This window comes from Calonectris borealis, chromosome 2, assembly GCF_964195595.1.
Source record: "Calonectris borealis chromosome 2, bCalBor7.hap1.2, whole genome shotgun sequence".
Classification (NCBI taxonomy): Eukaryota; Metazoa; Chordata; class Aves; order Procellariiformes; family Procellariidae; genus Calonectris; species Calonectris borealis.
Window position 1 is genome coordinate 123279671 of NC_134313.1, and position 21413 is coordinate 123301083.

The following is a 21413-nucleotide window of genomic DNA, read 5'->3' on the forward strand; positions in this document are numbered from 1 at the left end:
TATTGGATACTTGTGACTGGCCAGCGAGTGATATTTCTTTTTTCTGATTTGACCTTATGTGACCAAAATCTCATGGAAAGAGGATTTTCTCTTTGAGTGGCATAGAAAATGCCTCCTTTAATAAAGTTTTGTCCCTTCTTGCTCTGAAGGGGAAGAGCGGAGAGATTTCCCTTTTCTGAGTGAAGATAGGTGGGCCTGGTATAATTATGATCATCTGTAATAATCATCACCCTTTTTTGAGCAGCTGCAGGCTTTGTGCAGGGAAGTTTACTGGATACATTTGACTCAACAGTCAAGATCTACTTTCTTCTTTCTCTTGCCAGCTGAATGAATCCTATCCCAACTCAAAAAGCATCTGTTTGTGTTGGAGACAGAGAACGTTAGTACCACACTGTGTGCGTCCTCCGCGTTCCACTTCTCATCCATTACATCTCATTCTAGAGCAGCAGACTCAGCTGTCCATAGCTGGCAATGTGAGTGGCATTGCACTGCTGCCAAAAAAGGTTGGGAAGCTGGCCAAAGTGGAGACGGCACAGAAGGGCTGTGGTAAGTTTGGCAAAGAAAAATAAATACAAAGGGAAAGTCAGAGGTAGACAGTTTTGAAAAGGGTTTCATGAGAACTGCTGCTTACTGTGTTCTTTTGAGGGGGAATGCTGGCTTCTGTCTTCTCAAGAGTCTCAATCCAGCAGCATGTTAAGTGTCTGAAGTCCCACTAAGGGGATATTTAGGGGCAGGAACACCTTACTATGTTCATAACCAATCTCTAATGGTCTGTGTCATTTTCTTTCCTCTTTCATGGCTTTTGTGGTCCTCTTTGACCATGCTATTTCCACAGTGACAATAGCTGTCCCACTAAACACTGCAGAATAATTGAGCTAAGGGCATTAAAAGATGCATTTTGGGTATTTTGTGCTTTTCTTGCACAAAATACCTTTGGCAAAATACTGCCTATATCAGATCTAAGCTGCTGGCTCTGGAGGTGACAGGATTTCGATTGTGGTGAGTCTGGCTGTATGGGTTGGGTGTGGAACTCCCAACCACTCAAACCTCACCATCACTCCAAAAGGGAAGCAGTTGGTCTGTTTTGATTATCGTCAAGATGAGCTATAGGTTGTGCCATATACCTCTTTTCTAACCAAGGAACATGTGGGTACAGCTACTGTGTTGGCAGTAGAGGACAAAATGAGTATCCCAAGCCTTACCTTTGGGACACAGCATTGGCTACTGGAAAAAGAGTAGCCCCTCCCCAATTTCACAGGAGCTCTGTTCAGTCACAGCAACTGTGTGTTTAGGCTCCATAATATCTGCTCTGAAGACATGAGTTGTGTTTGGTTTTGGTTTGGGCTTTTTTTGTGAGGCAAAAAGGGGAAAAGGGCTTTAGTCTTGCCTTCTGTGGTTTGGAAAGACTGTCATTCTTTTTTGAATAGGCAGGGTCATTGGCTGTCTTGGTGGTTACTTGGAGGTCATCTTTGAGTCCTACAGGCAACAGGTTGGTAAATGAGCTTCACTGCTTGGTATGGGGACTGTGTTTTGAGTTGGAATTAGTGAAGTAGGAGCCAGTGCAGTAATACGTATCTAAGAATTTGCTGATCTAAGGTGGAGGAGTATAGGAAATCCTAAAGGTGGTTGTTTGGGTAAGTACGAACTGTGTGAAGGGTAATGTGCTACGGTAGAAGGAAGTGCCCTGTGGAATTTGCCTTCCAACTGAAGATATTTTCCCTTATTTTAAAATCTTGCAGAACAGATGTCTATCTTGACTCCCCATGATCAGTAGGGAGACAGCTAGCCAGAGATGCTGCTTTCTCCCTCTGGGTCACTGGTAAACCCCATACTCACAGGTGTATTTGTGGTCTGCTTATAAGCAGACCAGGGTGTATAAGCATTTGTGATCTTGCTTATTTGAGTGGTAGTAGGAATCAACTGGACAGGCACAAGTAAATGCTAATAGTTTTAAAGTGCAACAAGCTACCAACTAATATGTAGCTCCTACTTTCCACACCGTTTCCACCATGAATTGCATTACCCAAATGTTTGAGTTTTGCTAGTCCTCGTGCTATATCAAGCCAAACTTAATTATCGAAGAGATTTGCCTGCTTCTGTATGGTTTGACCTTGAATGACCTTGTGTATGATGGGACATTCTTACAGAGGTGATTGGGAAAGAAAATAAAGCAGAAAGCTTACAGCTAGAAAGCGTATTGTGCGCAGAGACTAGAACGACGTAAAGAAGTCTAACCGCGAAGAACACAGCAATGGCTTCCCCAGCCTAGTCTTCTAACAGCACTAGACGAGGATAGAAGCAGGACTTATTAACAACCCATCCTCATTAACAGACGGGGAAGCTGAGGAACAGTGTGGTCTTTGGGTTATTTACTGTTTGGGGATGTCAGGTTCTTGAACATGCAGAGATGTATGGTTGAGAAGTTGAGGTGCAGTTTGGCATTCTGCATTGAAGTAGTTTAAATCGGCTTGCAGTTTGGGTAGCTTCTTTCAGCCTCTTAGAACAAAATGTATTGCACTACTTAAATACAAAGAAGTGCTCTGTTTCTCTTGATGGCAGGTCCTGATTTTGCTGATGCAGTGGTAACTAACCGGTTACTTGCCAGTTTCGTACCAGGTAAGATAAGGTCAGACAACTGGCTAAGCCAGGCTTAGGTTGAAATGGTTTCGCCTTTGCTGTAAACACTTGGGTTTGTTCTCATGTAAGCTAACTGACTGCTGGTTGTTAGTTAAGTAATGCAGTTCTACATGTTGTTTGATACTTGTATGCACTATTGTGGTTTTGTATTGCAAATGAAAAAGACTGGAATAGGGATGAGGTCCTCCTGCTTGGGGTCTCAGGTGTGTCAGCTTAGGAATTTTCAGCCTGTGGGTGCTTGATGGGCAATATCAAAAGTTCCTTGCCTTTAGGACATTATAAATGAAGGATTAGCATTTCCTGAAATATACCACTGCAAATGGCATGGTTTAAATAAAATTATTTTTTCATGGCAAAAATTGAAATGCCTGAGTACTGGGTGACAACTAGAGTGATATTTGGGCAAAATATTTTGAGTTTTCATGCAGTCAGACTAAAAAGATGATTTTGTGGCCTTTTAACCTTTGTTAGACTAAACCTAGTGTAATCAGAAATATGATTTTTTTTTTTTTTTTTTTTTTTTAACTTAAAGGCATTTTTGAGTAAGCATTTTCCACTTTTTTTGGCAGGAAACTTCTGTGTGACCTGTCTGGTTCTAAGGATAGTATTACTTCTCTGTTTGTAGATGGGGAGAACAAAATTAAGTTTTGATGTCTTGGAGCTTTTATCTTGCTGTTGGGGAGTTTGAGGCTATTGTTTCAAAAAAAATACAAAATAGAGAAGAAATTTCAAAGGTAATAAATTGAAGATGGGAATACTAGAGATAAGGCTATAGAAAATACAACTTCTGGTCTGAGCTGACTTTTTGGTTATTGCTTTAACTACTAAGGAAAGGCAAGGCCAGCATCTATCAGACATGCAGGTTCCAGAAAAGTTAAACATTACAGCCTACGTGGCAAATAAGAAAAACCATGATATTGTTAACAAACTAAGAGCCTTTATTAGAGTCTGTATCAATAAGTTTGTTTTCAAACTTCTTTTGGCTTTCCTAAACAATTTTATATAATGGGCAGATTTGAAGTGTTTTCATTTTGGACATCAGGTTGAAGCTAAACCAGTAATTTTTCTAGCAAACTGCTAAGTTTTATGCAATAACAAATACTAATTCTAAAGGGCAGTAGATAAGCTGAGGAAACAAGAAAGATTAATACCCTTAAAATTGCACAGCGATTTTAATTAAAGTTTTAATTTGAAAATACTGCAGAGAGAAATTATAATCCATTTTGAACAATTGGAAGGTAAAAGCAACTTTAAATATTTAATTTTCTCAGTGCAGTCTTTGAACAAAATTCTGAGGGGGGGGGGAAATCTCCAGATACCATATGTCTGAGTTCAAATGTGTTTACTGACTGAAAGGAGTTACTCAGAAATTCAGAAATACCAAGGAGTAAAAGATAAGGTTTTAGAGTCCCCCCTTTTTATCACTGTATTCTACTAAGCCACCTTTCTACTCAGAAACATCATTATAACAACCCAGACTAAACTTGCATTAATTTGTTTTACCCTTCTTGAGTGTCCCTTTAAGGAATGCATGGGAAGTACTACACCCCCATAAAAGATGTTTGTCTCTGTATTAATAGTTACTCTGTAGGCAATGTGTTAATGAGATGTTCAAGAGCTTGCAGTTTTGTTCGTAGGGTTTGACCAGCCAAAGTTGTCATGCATTGCAAATGGCTTCCTCTGAAGTCATTTATGGATGCAGCTCCCAGTTGGTATATGCTGTTTGTGTAATGTAACTACAGTCTTCTAAAGCCTGTCTTCGGCCCATAACATGCAGGAAATGGTAGTGATCTTTTTCCTTCTTTGTCCTAAATTGCTTAACTGAGTTAACCAGACCTCCTTCTGATACACACCAGCTAAGTAAGTCAGTGAAGTCACAGGGAGTCCTGGAAGGATCTGAGAACAAGCTTTGTTCAGCATTGATCAGTCACCTTGTAGGAGAATATAGAGAAGATGGAGCCAGGTTCTTCTTGGAGGGACGGGTAGGATGAGTGGCAACAGGCACAAGTTGCAACAAGGAAAATTGCAATAAATTGTTCACAGAGGTGGTGGTCAAACACTGGAGGCCCAGGAAGGCTGTGAGATCTCTGTCCTTGGAGATACTGAGAACTCACCTGACTGGACCTGCTTTGAGCTAGGGATTGGAATAGAGACCCCCCTGAGGTCCCTTTCAGCCGAAGTTACTTTCATCAGACAATTTGCCTGCATTAACTGTATTGAAGACCTAGTGCAATTTGACTTTAGCAATACAATATCTTGTCAGAGGTCGAGGTGTCAGTGACTGAGAATTAAAGAGCTCCTTTGCAGTAGCATTCTAGTAGCAGTCTAACATAATGTAGGTATATTCAAACTGCTCTGAGATTTTCTTAGGCAACCTATCTCACTTGGAAGCATAATCTTGGCAGAAGCCTAAGTTGGAAGAGATGGTTGTAGATATGCCTTAACCATAGGTGGAAAGAACATAGCTGCTCAGAGGCTGAAAAAGAGGAGGAATGGAAAAAGCAAGCTGAAGCTTCATATCTGAAATAGTAGCTAAATAAGAAATGCTGCAGTAATCACTTGACTGAAACAGTTTTCTTAATATGTTGCCTGTGTTCCTAAAAAGGGGAAGATTAAGAGTCAGCACAAAGGGTAATTCAGGTAGGAAATGTACTTTCATGCCAGGCGTTCTAGCTTGTGGTAAAAATATCATGAGAAGAATTTTCCTCCAGTAAGTATTAAATCTTTGTCTGTGCTATTTCTACCTTCAATTAAGTTAATGTTTAAGATGTCTCTTTTTGTGTGCTTCATTTAATAACATATTACACAAGTGAATCATTTGAAGAATTCTTCAGTGAAATATAGAAATAATTTTCATGTAACATCAGCACATTAACACCTGACTTCGATGTATTACACTAACTTAATATCCCAGCTCAGTCTTTGTTGATGCATTTACTCCAAAGTTGAAGCAATTTAGAACACTAAATGGTATAACTGTGTATTCCATCTCATTACAGACTTAGGGCAACAGCCGTCAAGCACCTGGTTATTTTATAACCCAATTTTTGTAAAGGGCAGAAATTATAGGTAAAATTTGCATTTTGGCTCTAAAGCATAAAGAATGCCATACATCATTCACTGGGTCAGATCTGAATTGCTATAATGTTTGTAACTGGCAGACAGTGCTTATGACTGAAACAGTGAGATGCTTTCAAAAGGGCGTATCTTTTCAGAATGTTTTAGAACTTTTTAGTACACCTTTTCCATAGGTATCCAGGGCTGGATTTGATACCACAGATCTATATGAAGAAGCATTTAAAGATCTATCACTGAGACTTTGATATTATGAGGACATGCATTTACTATAAGCCATGTTCTCTGATGTTCATTTGTGTGGGGTTTTTTGTTTGTTCTTTTCCTCTCCAAGCACCTTTACCTATGGGGAGTGCTGGCGCTAGAGAAGAAAATAAAAAACAAGTCTTCTGCTAGTTAAGAGGAACAAAAATTAAGATCTTGGGTTCCATACTCATAAAAGTCTTTCAAATCTTCTGTCTGGTGTCCCATTACACTTGTGTAGACTGAAGTATGTTCATGCATTAGACAAGTAGTTATATGAAATTATGACAACATCATTTTTGAGAAGTTGTGAAAAAATCTCTCTGTCTGATTATTGGACCTATTTGCACTGGATCAGTTCAGATCAGGGGTAAGACACGGATAAACACAGAGTACATAATAAATGCCTTGTATAGTTGGAGTATTCAAAGACCAATTTGAGTATTCTCTGTTGGTATAGTTGCATGTTGGTTACTGTCAACATGCATATTCCTAATTCTAAAAATATGTAAGTATAGAACCTGATGGCTATCCTTTTAAAGTTAAAATCCAGATATAAATGCTTGAACAGGGAAGACATTGCTTTGTGCTCTGAGCAATGATCAGGTGGTAGTGTGTTTTCAGTTTTGTATTTTCTTTAGTTCTTGGCAGCTCTCATGGATACTTGGAACCCAGTTTAGTTATCATCACTCCTTTTTGGCATCATGGGGTATCTACTGAGGCTCCTCTGTGGGCTTCTACTCTTCTATGGTCTTAGGAAATATCAATCTCTCAATGAGTATAAGGAATTTGAGGAGGCTTGTTTTGATGTTTCCGTCTCTTGGTGATGAGGCCAAGAACATGACAGTACAAGTTCTTGTCAGTCAAGTGCAGGGTGTGCAGCTAGTGTGGAGGGAATGACAGGTACAACCAGATGCTATAGTTTGGCTTCACACCTTTATTTTTACCAAAATTCTTAAGCATTACTTTTGAGCGAAGTGCTGACAGCTCTTTTATTTAGGCTTATAAAGCTTGCAACTATTGGTATTTCAAAGAAACCAGCAACTTGAACATCTACCTAAGCTATGCTCAAGTGAAATGCTTGTTTCCTTTCCTCTGTGCTTCACTTATGCTGCTGCAATTTATCCTTCAGGTGAAGATTGTCTTCTTCTGAGGTCTTCCACCACCATGTATAGTGGACTATTACATCATAGTGACCCTGCTTTGCTATTCCTTATCTATGTAATTTTCCTGATGCTTTGCAGCTTTTGCATATTCAGCAGAGGGCAGGTAGGGGAGGGAATTATCAGTTTTACAGATTTGGAGAGAAAGCCCAGGAATGCCTTTAAACTTTCAATTCATACAGCACCATGCCTTAGATAATCTGACCAGAACTATTGCAGTTGTGCAGTGGAAACATCTGGTTGGGACTTCAATACCAGCTTCTTGCATCTCCTCTGCATTGAGTGCCATCAATGCTGGCTTATTGGCATTGTTTTCTCTCTGTCATTTTAACTAGCAACTGCAGTGGGTGGTTCATTTACTTTATTGCAATTTGTATAAATTTGTCCTTTAAAGACAGCTGAATGTAGGTGAAGCCCTGCGCAATACATGCTCAAATCTTAGGGGTATTGCTTGCCTAATGTGCACTTCATGAAATGCTCTCCTACCAGGCAGTGATGTCAAGATCAGCAGTTGTTATGCTGCTCTTTATGTGTGGCGGTTGGCAGTAGGAATTCCATCAATACTGATGATACAAGTCCTTTTTTTTTTTTGTGCATTACTTAAGAACTGAAAACCCCTTCCCTCCACGTCCAAACTAGCAGAACTGAATTGTTTTACCTTTTTGTTGTCAGTATATGCTAACAAAGACTGATGGTGACTTTCACAAGTCACAAGATTTCACGAGGAAGACATAACTCCTGTGTATACTTCGTAGGTTCCTTTTAGAAGAGCTTAAGAGACAATCTTGTGTCAGGGAAAGTTTTATAAAAGACATTCCAAGTATCTTGCTTCTCATCTGTATTAGTAGTTGACAACAGCGATTCATGTCCCAAGAATTTCTGAGGGAGAGAAACATTTGAAAACTCTTGGTGGGTTGGATTTCTAGAGCTTGTTTTCAAAAGTGATGTTAAGCCAAAGCCTTGGCACTGTGTCAGGAGGAAGTAGCTCCACTATAACATTGCTGACAAAGCTGTGTTGCTTCCAGGGCCCAGGTTAGGATCTGTGTGAGGTTGCGCTGTGTCTTGACACGTTAGGATGCAGCTTTGGTAGCTTGGTAGAGCACTGTTCCTGTGGAGCATGGGAATGCCAGCAGAGGAACGGCAAGGCACTGGAACCAGTGATGTGTTTGGCACTGATGGGACCTTTTGCTGACAGCATGCTGCAATTCTTTTATGAATCAATTTGATACCAAAAATAGCTACTGGCTTCTTCAGAGACCAAGTCTATCATGGTACGGGGGTAGTGTGATTGCGAAGCACTCCCAATAGGGAGCAGGATATAGCTCCATAGAGAAAAGTCAGACTAAGCTAGTAGAAATGAATCTAGGAAAGAAAGGAGCACTTCCAATATAAATATAATTTGGCTGGCAGAGCTGCTTCTCCTTTAGGATTTTCTGGCGCCTGCAGTTGGAGCTGCAATGTGATCATATCCCTTGCTAATTTAGCTGAGACAGTGGCAATGTGTGCTTGGCCTAAGTCACATGGGTGACTCTTCAAACATTTGCTCAAGGATCTTTAAAAGGAAATAAAAAGTAAGTAAATGACAAGAAGGCAAGAAGGGCTCATGCTCTAACTTAAAATAGTGGTACAAGCCCGACTTGTTGTCATAGAACCTCCATTGCAAAGGAAATGAACTCAGGATGGCGCTAGTCAGCAGGCAAAGCTGGCCATTGCCCAGCAGCCTCCTGAGGGCAGTCAGGCTGCTCCTTGTATATCAGAATCGTGGGAGGCCGTAGGAGTTCTGGTTATTGCTGAAAAGGGATCAAACATGTTGGCGGAGCAACTATGAAGTGAGAGAGCAACTGCTTGCGGCAGTATCAGTTGTTCCCTTTCTTCTGCTCCTGTCCTACCTGACAGAGCAACTTGACATTAAAGCTCTGTCCCAGTTTTGGGCTCAGTGTGGCCCCAAGAACATTCCTGTGTAGTAGATAAATTCAGTTTTTCTCACACTGCTAAGAAGCCCTGAGCCAAGTTGTAGTAAGTGTACCTTCTGGTTGCATTGCAAATGCAGGAACTGAATGGTGAATGGGAAGTTCTTCCTCACTGTTGTTCTTGATGTGCCTATCTTTGGATTAGCAGCAGAAAGCAGCTTCTCTCGTAGGATCATTTTTATGCTGCAGGAAAAGCCGTTATGGCCATCTGTTGAGGAAAATGAGCAGTTTGCAATATGTTACATCTGTAAATGGATAAACTCTTCCAAGCATTACGTGTGTTTATATACATACTTCGATGTAATTGAGTATAACTGAGGAACAAAACTTGCTGCTTCATTTCCCTGTAGCTGGTAGCCAGTGTGCTTTTACAAAGTGGATAGTGGGTAATTGTCATTTCAAATGTATTTTATGTATGTGTAGATGATAATGCAAGGATTAATGTAGTAGACTCTTAATCTTTCTTGTTGTTCAGAATTGGCTAATTATTTAAAAATTATTTTGGCTCAAATGTGTTCTGAAGGCACTCAGCTGCGTTTACTTGATAGCAGAATTGTGACTGCTACACCTTGGAGTGCTGGGATTATTTTACTTTGTTCCAAGCTTATCTTTCTCTGAAGTATAGTGGAATATCAATTCAACTTCAATTATTTAACATTCTTGGGTAAGTAACTATATTGCAAGGCTTCAGAATTCTTGTTAAGTCAAACACTGGTTTATTTTCCCTCTGATACCTAACTGGGAGAGCTGATTTTGAAAAAAGCAACAAACACATATCCTCAGAGTGAATAAACTTTTTTTCCTGTATTTCCGTTGACATGTTGCTTAGTACAAGCAGCAAACTAAAACGGCAAAGCTAAGAAAATTGTAATGGCTTTCAGTGATAAGCAGTCGAATACGTATCACATGCTAGTAACTTTGAAGTTGTTGATCAGAGAGAGAGATTCAATTACATTTTTGTGATTTACTATGCTTACTTATCACTTACATTCACAAACCACATATGTGGTTTGCATATAATAGGTTATTTTTTTTTGTGAAACTTCTCAGTATGGTGTTTGAAGTGGATTCAATGGTCCTGAGCTTTTCCGTGTATCAGTGCCTCGTTCCTGTGCTTATAGCTACCCGTGCTTCAGATATCATCTCAACAGTAATACAGCAGTCTCCCGAGACCCAATAGCCAAACCAGTAGGCAAACTATTTTCTTATTTGGCAGCCTGAATTTTACTGGGGCTTCATGTTATTCAGTCCCACTCGTAAATCCTCAGTTCATGGAGTCATGTTATGGAGATATTTTGAACTTTGCTGGCATTTCTTTCCTTTGCTTTTTAACTGCATTTTTAACTTTTATAGTTGTGAGAAAGGGCTGTAGAACATCAGTTCTAATGGCTTTGCAAATGGAAGTGAAATCAAGAAAGAATCCGCTCTCTTTAATGTTTTCTGAGATAAAATATGCCAGTTTCATGATTTGGAAGAGGAACAGTGGGACTGTTTAATGTTTTTGTTTGGCAGTATTGAGTTGCAAGTGAAGGATTTGGACAGGCATATTTAAGGAAACAAGACTGTGGGTAAGAGGACAACTGTGGGGCTAGCTGTTACAGCGTGTCAGTATATAGATGAGACAGTCTGTTTTCCTTCTGGCTTCTACACTGTTCCTAATAAAATATACTCTGTTATCCTATTCAGACACCACGCTGTCTTAGAAGGTGTCATTTTTTAAACAGTACAAAAAATGCACCCTCTGTACCAAAGCCTCTAAGTTAGCCTTGCCATAGGAGAGGTGGACTGCTTGTGACTCGTACAAATCCAGCGCATGTAAATAAAGCAGACTTTGGTTAATTCTGTGAAAAATCTCTGCCACTTGTCCTCTAAAAAGCATTGGTACTGCTTTCCAGTAGTGGTGGACCCTCTTGTCTGCATCTATCCCTGGGGAAGATATTTTAATCTCTTATCTGTTCAATCTCCTGTCTTTTGTATTAATGATTTTTAGTTTTGTCTTCTCCTGCATGTTACAACATTGTAAGCGGGAAGACAGTGGGAACTTGGAGAAGAAGGAGGTGACTGATGGCATTAACTACATACTAAAGGAACAAAGGAGAATCTTAGATTTGCGCTTCTAATAGAGGGTAATAGAATATATGTGTATTTTAGCTGCTGACTCTTACAGGTGCTTTGCATTGCATCAAGTCAGTCTGACTTCAATGGGGACCACTCAGAACATCCAGAATTGCGCACATTCAGGCATCTCCCAGTGCTCCAGTTATTGTGGGGTTTTCCCCTCCCTTAACTGAAATGGGGTTGTTTGTATAGGTGCAGCACACTTTTGTACAGTGTTCTGTCATACATTAGATGTCTCAATTTCTTTCCAGTGACTTTCCCGTCTCCCCTTATAATTGAACCAGCTGGTTCTATGGTAATGTGTCCTTTTGAACTGTCAGTGTGTGTATATTTCCATTTACACTGCTGGCACTTTGTTCTGAACCTTCTCCCCTTCTGTCCAAATAAATTACTTACACTATCAGATCTGTTTCATTGTTCACAATAGCACTGCTGTGGATTCTCCAAGGATTCTCCTTGCTTACTGAGTTTATTGCTCATTTTGCAAAGAGCTCTTTCAAACTTTGGTAGGTGTAACTTTAAATAATCCTTGTTAATTGTTGTATGAGTCAGAGAATCAAAGGGAAGGAGGAAAAATCGTGTTTTTAATTGCACAAACTATCCTGTGGATGGGTCTAGCTAACCTATTGACTTCTTGTTATATGGTAATTTATATTCAAATTAATTTTGGCAGCTGGCATTTTGTCTGTATTAGCTGTGATCATTTAAACTTCTGTAGCAATTTATAACGTAGTTGATGTTGACCAGAATAATTTTTTAATACTGATAGGAGGAGAGTCTTGTGCAGTGAATAGAGATACGGCTGATAATCAGGAGTCTGTAAGAGTGGTCAAAGGTAAGTAGTTGAATGACCATGTTTTAAGATAGTACTGATTGTTAATGAGAAGTAAGTTTCCACAGATGCACAGAGAAACGCCAAGAGGTAACGGTCACAGCTGCAACAAGATTAGACGTAAGGAAAAAAATGGGTCATAGTGAGGTTGGTCAAACAATCTAACAGGGGTTACAGAAAACCCTATGCTATGAAAATGCTACAGTGAAAAAAATGTTGCTTTACAGAGGAGATAGAAGACAATGAACATCAGTTTCTGTGGCTGATCACTGGTTCCCAATCATTGATACATTTGCCATAAAGATAGGTCTGCTTTTTCTACTATCACTCTGGGCTCTTGCTTGCCTATGTTCGGTCCTGGGCCAGCCAGGTGTCTTAGCAAGTTCCTGATTAAGCACATGGAATATTAATTTATTCAACTTGCTGAATGAGGACCTCCTGTTGAATTCCCATCTTTCCTCATTTGTACAAAGTTTATTTGCCAACCACACAGCTGAATGAGAAGGAAAGAGTTTGCTTTTCACAACCAAGGAAGCCTTGATGCCAACAACTAATACAGTAATTCAATGAGACTGGGAATTCCCAATCACATAAAGTTTCTTAAAGAAAAATGTTTGCTGATCTCAATTAATATCATTCCCTGAAGGGGTCCATGGCCTCCATTCTGCTGGAGTTGAACAGATAACTAAGCAGAGCAACCTTTTAAAACTTTCCTATCTGAACACCCGACATAATTTCATCCTTTTCTATAAATCTTGCTCTTACTGTATTTCGTGCAACTTGATCTCGCATCATAATGGGAGATAGGATAGAAGCACATAAAATCTTCAAGGCCTGAGAAATGCACATTTGAAGCCAATGAATAAGTTTAGTGGCATTTGGGCCAGGCCCCAAGAGGCCATTCTGAAGCACTTGAACCCTCTGTGCCTGATGATTATTTTTCATTACTGCGTTGCCAAATGATAAAATACACTGGGAGAAGACAGGATTGCTTGTGGCACTATATCACTCAGCCGCCCACTTTATTGAAATCAATGGGTTATTTTCTCACTGACTTCTGTGGATCTCAGATCAGACCCTATAAAAAGTTTAGTATACTTTCAAAATGGCATTTTATTTAATCAGATTCTCCTTGTCACTTAAAGCTAGTGATTTCACCTAAAAATGAACATGACTACTTAGATTTTGATTTTGCCAGAGTTGTAATATAAATTGAGAATCTAGAACAGAACTAGAGGAAACAACTTTCCTAGTGCTACAAGGATCGTATTTCTTAATAATGTAGAAAATCGTTTTTTCTCTCTTTCAAACTGTGGAGCACTAACTGTTTTCCAGCAGAAGCTGGTAGTCTGAGTTTTATAAATGTTAAGCTGCTAACTGTAGCCCTGGTTTTCATATTTACTTTTATTAGACTGCAAACCATGGAAGATCCACAAACTTTAGGTTCAAAGCTTTCAGCATAGAGATTTCATCTGCTCCTGTGTTTTGAATGCTAAATGTCTCTCCTGTATATCATTTATAAGTATAAATAAGTAGGGAGCAGCTAGTGCTACAACATCGAGTGCTTTTAGGTCTTGCCCTCTTTTGGAGGCGCTTATTCACAGCTCTTATTTCATATAACTCTACCATTAGTATTTCCCACCACATGCACATACTGTAAACATCATTTACGTTTCCAGGAGCAGAGTCTTGCTGTTTACTTTTTCAGAAGCAGACAGATGCTATTGGCTCGTTTTCATTTCATGACCAGGGTGCCACTAAAATAAATGATTCAGACACAGCCCTCAACAGATGGTGACGGGAAACCTGCAATCCCCAAATCCATTTGTAATTTCGTCTGGAGTACAGGTTTCTAAATAACAAGGCCTATTTCTAAATGCAGAGCACACTGGTTACTGCTTTTAATCCCAGCATCTTTCTCATTCCCTACTCATTTATTACCTGAACTGAAGCTGAGGCTGAGTGCGAGTGTTTTTCTGATTCTTCACAAGGTGCTGTAGAGAAGAAATCATAGAATCATAGAATGGTTTGGGTTGGAAGGGACCTTAAAGATCATCTAGTTCCAAATCCCCTGCCATGGGCAGGGTCATCTTCCACTAGACCGGGTTGCTCAAAGCCCCATTCAACTTGGCCTTGAACACTTCCAGGGATGGGGCATCCACAGCTTCTCTGGGCAACCTGTTCCAGTGCCTCACCACCCTCATAGTGAAGAATTTCTTCCTCATAGCTAATCTAAACCTACCCTCTTTCAGTTTAAAGCCATTACCCCTTGTCCTGTCACTACATGCCCTTGTAAAAAGTCCCTTTTCATCTTTCTTGTAGACCCTCTTGAAGTACTGGAAGGCTGCATTAAGGTCTCCCTGGAGCCTTCTCTTCTCCAGGCTGAACAATCCCAACTCTCTTAGCCTGTCTTCATGAGAGGTGCTCCAGCCCTCTGATCATCTTCGTGGCCCTCCTCTGGACTCTCTCCAGCAGGTCCATTGTCCTTCTTATGTTGTGGGCCCCAGAGCTGAACACAGTACTCCAGGTGGGGTCTCACGAGAGCAGAGAAGAGGAGGAGAATCATCTCCCTCGACCTGCTGGCTATGCTTCTTTTGATGCAGCCCAGGATACGGTTGGCTTTCTGGGCTGCAAGCGCACATTGCTGGGCCATGTTGAGCTTCTCATCAACCAACACCCCCAAGTCCTTCTCAGCAGGGCTGCTCTCAATCCCTTCATCCCCCAGCCTGTATTGATACCAGCGGTTGCCCCAACCCAGGTGCAGGACCCTGCACTTGGCCTTGTTGAACCTCATGAGGCTCACACGGGCCCACCTTTCAAGCCTGTCCAGGTCCCTCTAGATGGCATCCCTTCCCTCCATCGTGTCGATCGCACCACTCAGCTTGGTGTCGTCAGCAAACTTGCTGAGGGTGCACTCAATCCCACTGTCCATGTCACTGACAAGGATGTTAAATAGCACCGGTCCCAAAATCTCTTCGTACTTCACCCAGACAACTTGCAGAAAAGCTTTTGGGGAGGCGGGGGAGAGTGTGTGTGTAAACAAATTTATCTTCTTACACACACAAATTATTTTCTTAACATAGTATGTGTTTTGATTTCATCACAGTGTACTTTTTCCAGTTGGTACTGCCTTCTTTGCTGTTTCACCATGGAGAGGTGAAACCATAAGGCCTGATCTTGCCTCCTCGTTCTGGGCAGTCTAGCACTGGCTAATGAGTTTGTGTGGGAAGCATGTAATGATAGACTGTTTTCCTCTTTTCCAGAGGAAATATAAGAGCACGTATGTAGCAATGAACTGGAAACTTCAGTAGTATGTAACTTATTACTTAGTTCACTTACTTTCATATCTACACTATGCTTTCCTCTCACAGATACAGCTCTTAATCAGTGAATATTAAAGATTCACACGGACATTGAAGGAATAATGAGGTTCTAATGAAGTGAAAAAGGAAGAGTTTGTAGCAAAAAAAAAAGAACAATTTATTCCTCCATCAATAATGTACGCAGTTAATTGACAAAAAACTTCTTACGCAATCTAACTTGTCTATGTTTACGTAAAATAGTACTTTTTTTAGCGACTTTCAGTAGGCTCAAAATCTATTTTCCAGGCCCCCAGCTTCCTGGTAACATGACATCAGTACAACAGCCCAAGCCGGTGATTATATTAGAAGAAGAATATAATGGGACAAATGAATAAGACTGTGACTTGATCTTTTCCATTGATAAATTTAGAACTTGTAAAAGCTGAAGTAATAGTTATAGTGATGAAAAGAAATATAATTTTATACTTACCACTGTTCTAAAAAACCAGTGTATAATTATTGTGGGAGGAAGAAAAATACATCTCTCCCCCTCACTCTGCTACTTTTTCCCCTTCTATTTAGTGTTGAAATCATCCGGTTTAATTAAATCACCAACCTATTTCTGCACAAAGGATGACATTTCATTAATGATATAAGATGTGCATGAGACAGAATTAACCCAATTTTCAAATGGATTTCAATTTGGAAAGGGCAACATGTAAAAATGTCTTGTAAATGTGTGGGATGAGCTTGTTGAGCAGCTTTCCGAAGGAGATGGGATTATAAAATGATGAATAATTAGACAACAGTCCCTGCCCCCACCTCAGTTTCTAACAGTCTTTTTGTAATCCCAGTTGATGGAAACTTTGGTACCTGACATCACATATCAGGGATATATTAGAAATAGAATGAAGAAAGACTTGTGACGATTGCTAGCAAAATACATATAAATACATATAATTTTCTCTGTACTTTTTAGCTAAATAGTAGCCTTCAGCTAAAATTACCACCACCTTAATCTGTTCTGGTTTTGGAAAAAAAGCAACAAAAAGAAGAAAACCAGTCTCCCAAATATTGTTTTGAATAATCACTTTTGGTAGCACTTTTTCAAGACACTTATTGTCATGCTTAGTTGAGGTATCAGATGTCAGGTTCCTCTTGCATGTGGATCATTGCTTGTCAAATTATGATTTTGTCAGAGTAATTCTGACTAGGCTAGAGCTCAGTTCCCCTTGCTTGCTGTTGCTTTCAAGCTAGGACTGTGATCTTGCTATCGCTGACGTTCTCCACCCTGTAATAGATTTTGAGATTTGAGAGGTGCTGGTCTATTTGCAGTGTCAGGAGTCTCACCTAAAAATGTATGAGAAACTAAACTAGCGTATAGGAATATACTGTGTGGAAGTTGAGTATGCTCTTTGGGCTTTATAACATAGCCTACTCACCTGTCTCATCATTCAGGCTTACATTCCTGAAGTTTATCTGTATGTATTAGAGGTCCACACCGCATTGCCAAATCTTCTTACTCTGAATTTAGAATACCTTTTATTTTTGCCTTTATAATTCATAGGGAAAATGGATATTCTGAAGGTGTGGATTTTGTTTTTATTTTTAACTTCTCAGAGTTGGGGAAGAAAACTTCACTTTCCTCTCCAAATCACCAAAATTTAACTTTTATCAAAACAGTTCTCAAAAATCGTTAACCTCTGAGAATAGGGTGTTGTGGAAGAGTCAGTGAAGAGGTTTGAAACAGACGACAAAAAATCTGTTGGTAATCTGGTAAGATAAATCTGCCCTCTAAAAGTGTGAAACTAATTTTTTGCAGCTCTTATGTATGGGGTAAGGGGGGGTGAAGGCACTAATCCTTGTATTAGGAGACAGATTTTTAGAGGTCAGACTGTGAAGTTCAGAACAAGCGATCAAAAATGATTGTATAGTGATTTTTGCTAAGCTCTGTGTTAAAAATGTTTTTTTGTTGCTTCTGTTGAAAGCAAAGGCTTGAGTTGCAAGATTGGCGGTGTTTGTAATGAAATAAGGGCCAGAGGTTCTCACTATTCCAGCCATCTGTGTTCATGTAACTGTGATTCCTGACCCAGAAGAGCAGACACTGTATAACAACAAGATTTGCCAGCATAAATATCCTGCCCTTCTGCTTAGACCATCAATCTTGACTACTTGCTTAGGAATGCAGGGAGGTAATTTTCTGCAGTAAGTGTGGAAATAGAGAGTGAAATGTATTTTGGAATTTAAGTTTGATATGAAAGGGGCCTTCCACAGCATTTACACAAAAAGTTTTTGTAAGATGCAGTGCATGCTTTTTAGATGGAGTGTGGAGAAATAAAAGCAGATTGAAGGAGTGCTGAACAAATTAATTTATCCTTGTTACTGGAATAAAGTATTATCAGGAGAAATTAAGAATTACCATCCTTTCTATCTTTTGGCCTAGGGAAATGTGGCTCTATAAGCAGGAACAGAGCTGAAAGGCAAGGTCACTGTTCACACCCAGAGTTCAGGGGCATGGTGGAAAGTTTCATTCTGAAGTTGACTTATTTCTAAACATACAGGATGATGTATTTATTTCTTCCATAGGTATTCCTTTGATTTTATTTTTTCCCCTCTTGCTCTGGATCTTTTTCACAGTTATAGTCCCATTGGCTAGCAGAACATTGCGTTGGCTTCCGCATGGAAGGAAGAACTGTACTATGTGAGCACTGTTCTTAATGGACCTTTTCTCTCTTTCAGAAAAAGGAATGAAGAAAATGAGCAACATCTATGAATCAGCAGCCAATACCCTGGGAATTTTTAACAGCCCATGCCTGACTAAAGTGGAGCTGCGAGTTGCATGCAAAGGCATATCAGATAGGGATGCCCTCTCAAAACCAGATCCTTGTGTCATCCTTAAAATGCAGTCGCATGGCCAGTGGTTTGAGGTGAGTGTTTAATAAAATAAAAATGATTCTTCTGATGCTTTAGGATGGCATAGAGAAACTGAGGCAGAATTCAAATAGCAAGAACAATAAAGTGAAGAAGCAATTTGAAGACTGTGGCATAATCTTGCAAGAGTGAAGGGAGATTTTTCCATTAACTCTAACACACTTTGAATCAGACTCTTAATGATACTTTGAACTTCTCTTTGGCGTCTAGATTAAAAATGAAGATGATTAAAGAATGAAGCATCATAAAACTTTTCCCTTTAGGCCCTCTTGTTTCATAGAAGCTATATAATAGCAGAGATAATGATAGTGACCATGATGCTTTCCAATCTAAAGAAGAAAAATGCTGTGGAAGAGAGGAGTATTTATTACTAGTTGGCAAGGAATTTGGTGACAGAGTAGTTCGATTTGCAAATTTTGAGCATTACAGTTGGATTCACAGTTGAAATTAGTAACTTAAACTAATGCATTTGCCTTATCAATTTGCGTTGTATTGCAGATTGCATGTTTGCTTAAAATCCCACTTCGGGTTATTTTACCTAATCTTATAAACCATTTGATTGATAAATGGAAACAGGATGTCTTAGAGACATGCAAATTGTAAATAAAGAACATTAGAATGGAATATAATATTTTAAATGAAATCTTGGTTGTTATTTTACTTAAAAGTTACACTTAAGTGTTTGTGGTTAATCAAGCTAAAAGGTGTGAGTTTTAATGGAAAGTATGCATGAGAAAATCGGGAATCTATTAAATCCAGTTCTTATTTTGATTGAGTATTCATCCCTCTCTTTTCAACAGTTTCAGCATTCAGAATAAGATTGTGTTATCTATCAAAAGATAAAAATAATAATAGCTGTGAGCATATATAGAAAGCAAAATCCTAAATTGATGAGTTTTTTAATTTAGTGTTTTCAGCCAAGTCTCTCAGACTTTGGGGGTTTTGTTCCAGTTATTCCAGTTGTGTGGTTTTGACCTATGGACCTCTGAAATTTTTCCGGTGCAGGGTCAGCACTAGCATAGCAAACTTAAGGTTTTTTGGCGGTACTCTTCCTCTTTTCTTAGTTCGCTGCTGTGGAACCATTAGATAGGTCCCTGGTAGAAAAGCACACTACAAGTAGAAATAAAACTCTCACAAATGATCTAGTGCTATAAAATCAGTATCTTCATGTAATTGAAATTTAAGGTGATATAATAGTTAGCCAAACAAAGGGTAATTCTAGCCAGCCATGTAGAAAGGCGCATTTAGCTGCACTGTATGTAATCACTCAAATAGTAGAAATTAACCAAGCAATGGATTAAAGGTCAAAATAAGTGGAACGCCCCTGTTTGGAAAGAACAGAATGAAATCTTTTGGGCCGTTTCAGTTCTCTGAGTAATCTTGAGTGCATTTCACACAGTTTGTCTGTGGCCAGTTACAAGCAGGCTAAGTAGCTTTGAATTATATATTCTTATGTTGTAATGGAGATTCCCTTTATTTGATGTGGTTTTTAATTTGGAAAGTGATTGTGTGAATAGAGTAATTCTTGCAGAACAGATCTGCTCACTGATACAATTCTCATCCTACATCAGTTGTTCCTACTGTCTAATGAAAGTCCAGGGAACTAATTTTAGTATGAATAAAAAGTTTTTATTAGTTCATGTTCCTATCAGTGCTGCAGTGCTAATACAGCTCTGACATGCTGAGCCTTTTCCTATTCTGGCCCACACATTCTCAGCAGAATTTTTAATTAAGTTCCAATTGCTGAGTTAAATTGAGCAGAGTCACTCAGGTATAGCTGAAGACAATTGGCTGGAAGAATCTTCTGCTTATGACAATCAATGATCCAGCAAGACCTGAGACAGCAGACAGACTAATAATTCAAAAAAAAATCTAGTTACCAGTGAAGTGAGTATATTCAACATAGAAATCACTAAACAACCCAAAGAGGGGTGGAACTTAAGAGTTTTGCCTCTATGGATTTAGTGACTTCACGAACTTGTCTTGAATTTCCAAATACCTTAAACCCCCTGGAGGTTGGATGTCTCCAGACAGGCTGTAGCAAAATCCAGTATTACTGAACATTCATACTGATCACATATTCTGGTTGTGTGGAGGATTTATGAACCACAAGCAGCTGGATTGAAAGTGCCTGAAATTCAGGTTGTGGTCTGTATATGGTTATGCTCTTGCAAATGGGTGCTTTTAAAATGTATGGAAGGTACTGAGGACTGACTGCACAGCCCTTACTGGGCCAGATGCAGCTGAAGCTGGTGGGCTTAAGCTGATGGGATTGCATTGTGCATGCTATTAGAGATGCTAGAATGTGATGGATTCACTCTGCAGATGCAGACAATCCCTGAAAGTGAGAAATCTGTGCATATTTGTCTCTGGGAAAATTTTGATTAAACATGTCAGCCTGAGGAGAATTTTTTTTTTCAGTTCTGCAGTACTGTGTGCATATGTGTGTGTTTGTGTAAATTATGCCACTCGCATATAAAAATATAAAATGAAAATATCCATGCTATTGTAGAGCAGGTAGGTGCTGTTTCCAGAGATTGGAAAGGGCAAATAGGTATTTTTTAAGATGTGACTTTTTCTGGTTTGTTTTTTTTGGGGGGGTTTTTTTGGTTTTTTTTCAGTCGCAGAATGGCTGAGGTTGGAAAGGACCTCTAGAGATCATCTGGTCCAACCCCGCTGCTCAAGCAGGGACACCTTCAGCCAGTTGCCCAGAACTGTGTCAGACTTTTTTTTTTAATATATCTGAGGAGGAGGACTCCACAACCTCCCTGAGCAACCTGTGCCAGTGATTGGTCACCCTCACAGTAAAAAAGTGTTTCCTGATGTTCAGAGGGAACCTCCTATGTTCCAGCTGGTGGCCATTGCCTCTGGTCCTGGCACTGGCCACCACTGAAAAGAAGCCTGGTTCTGTCTTCTTTGTGCCCTTCCTTCGGTATTTATATACATTGATAAGATTTCCCCTTAGCGCTCCAGGTGTGGCCTTACCCATCCTGAGTAGAGAGGAAGGATCACCTCCCGTGATCTTCTGGCAATACTTTGTCTAATGCAGCCAAGGATACCATGTGTCTTTGCCACAAGGGCATGTTGCTGGCTCACGTTCCACTTGGTGTCCACTGGGACCCCCAGGTTCTTTTCTGCAAAG

General features: G+C 39.7%; 1 protein-coding gene across 2 annotated transcripts in view; it reads left to right on the forward strand.

Annotated features, from left to right (window-relative positions):
* Positions 1–21413, forward strand: part of CPNE4 (copine 4) — a 257286-nt gene that overhangs the window by 44331 nt on the left and 191542 nt on the right. For both annotated transcript variants that reach the window (XM_075143282.1, XM_075143281.1), the window contains exon 2: positions 18080–18267. In XM_075143282.1, the coding sequence (XP_074999383.1) occupies positions 18088–18267 (180 nt within the window). In that variant the 5' untranslated portion in view covers positions 18080–18087. The remainder of the gene's footprint in view (positions 1–18079; positions 18268–21413) is intronic.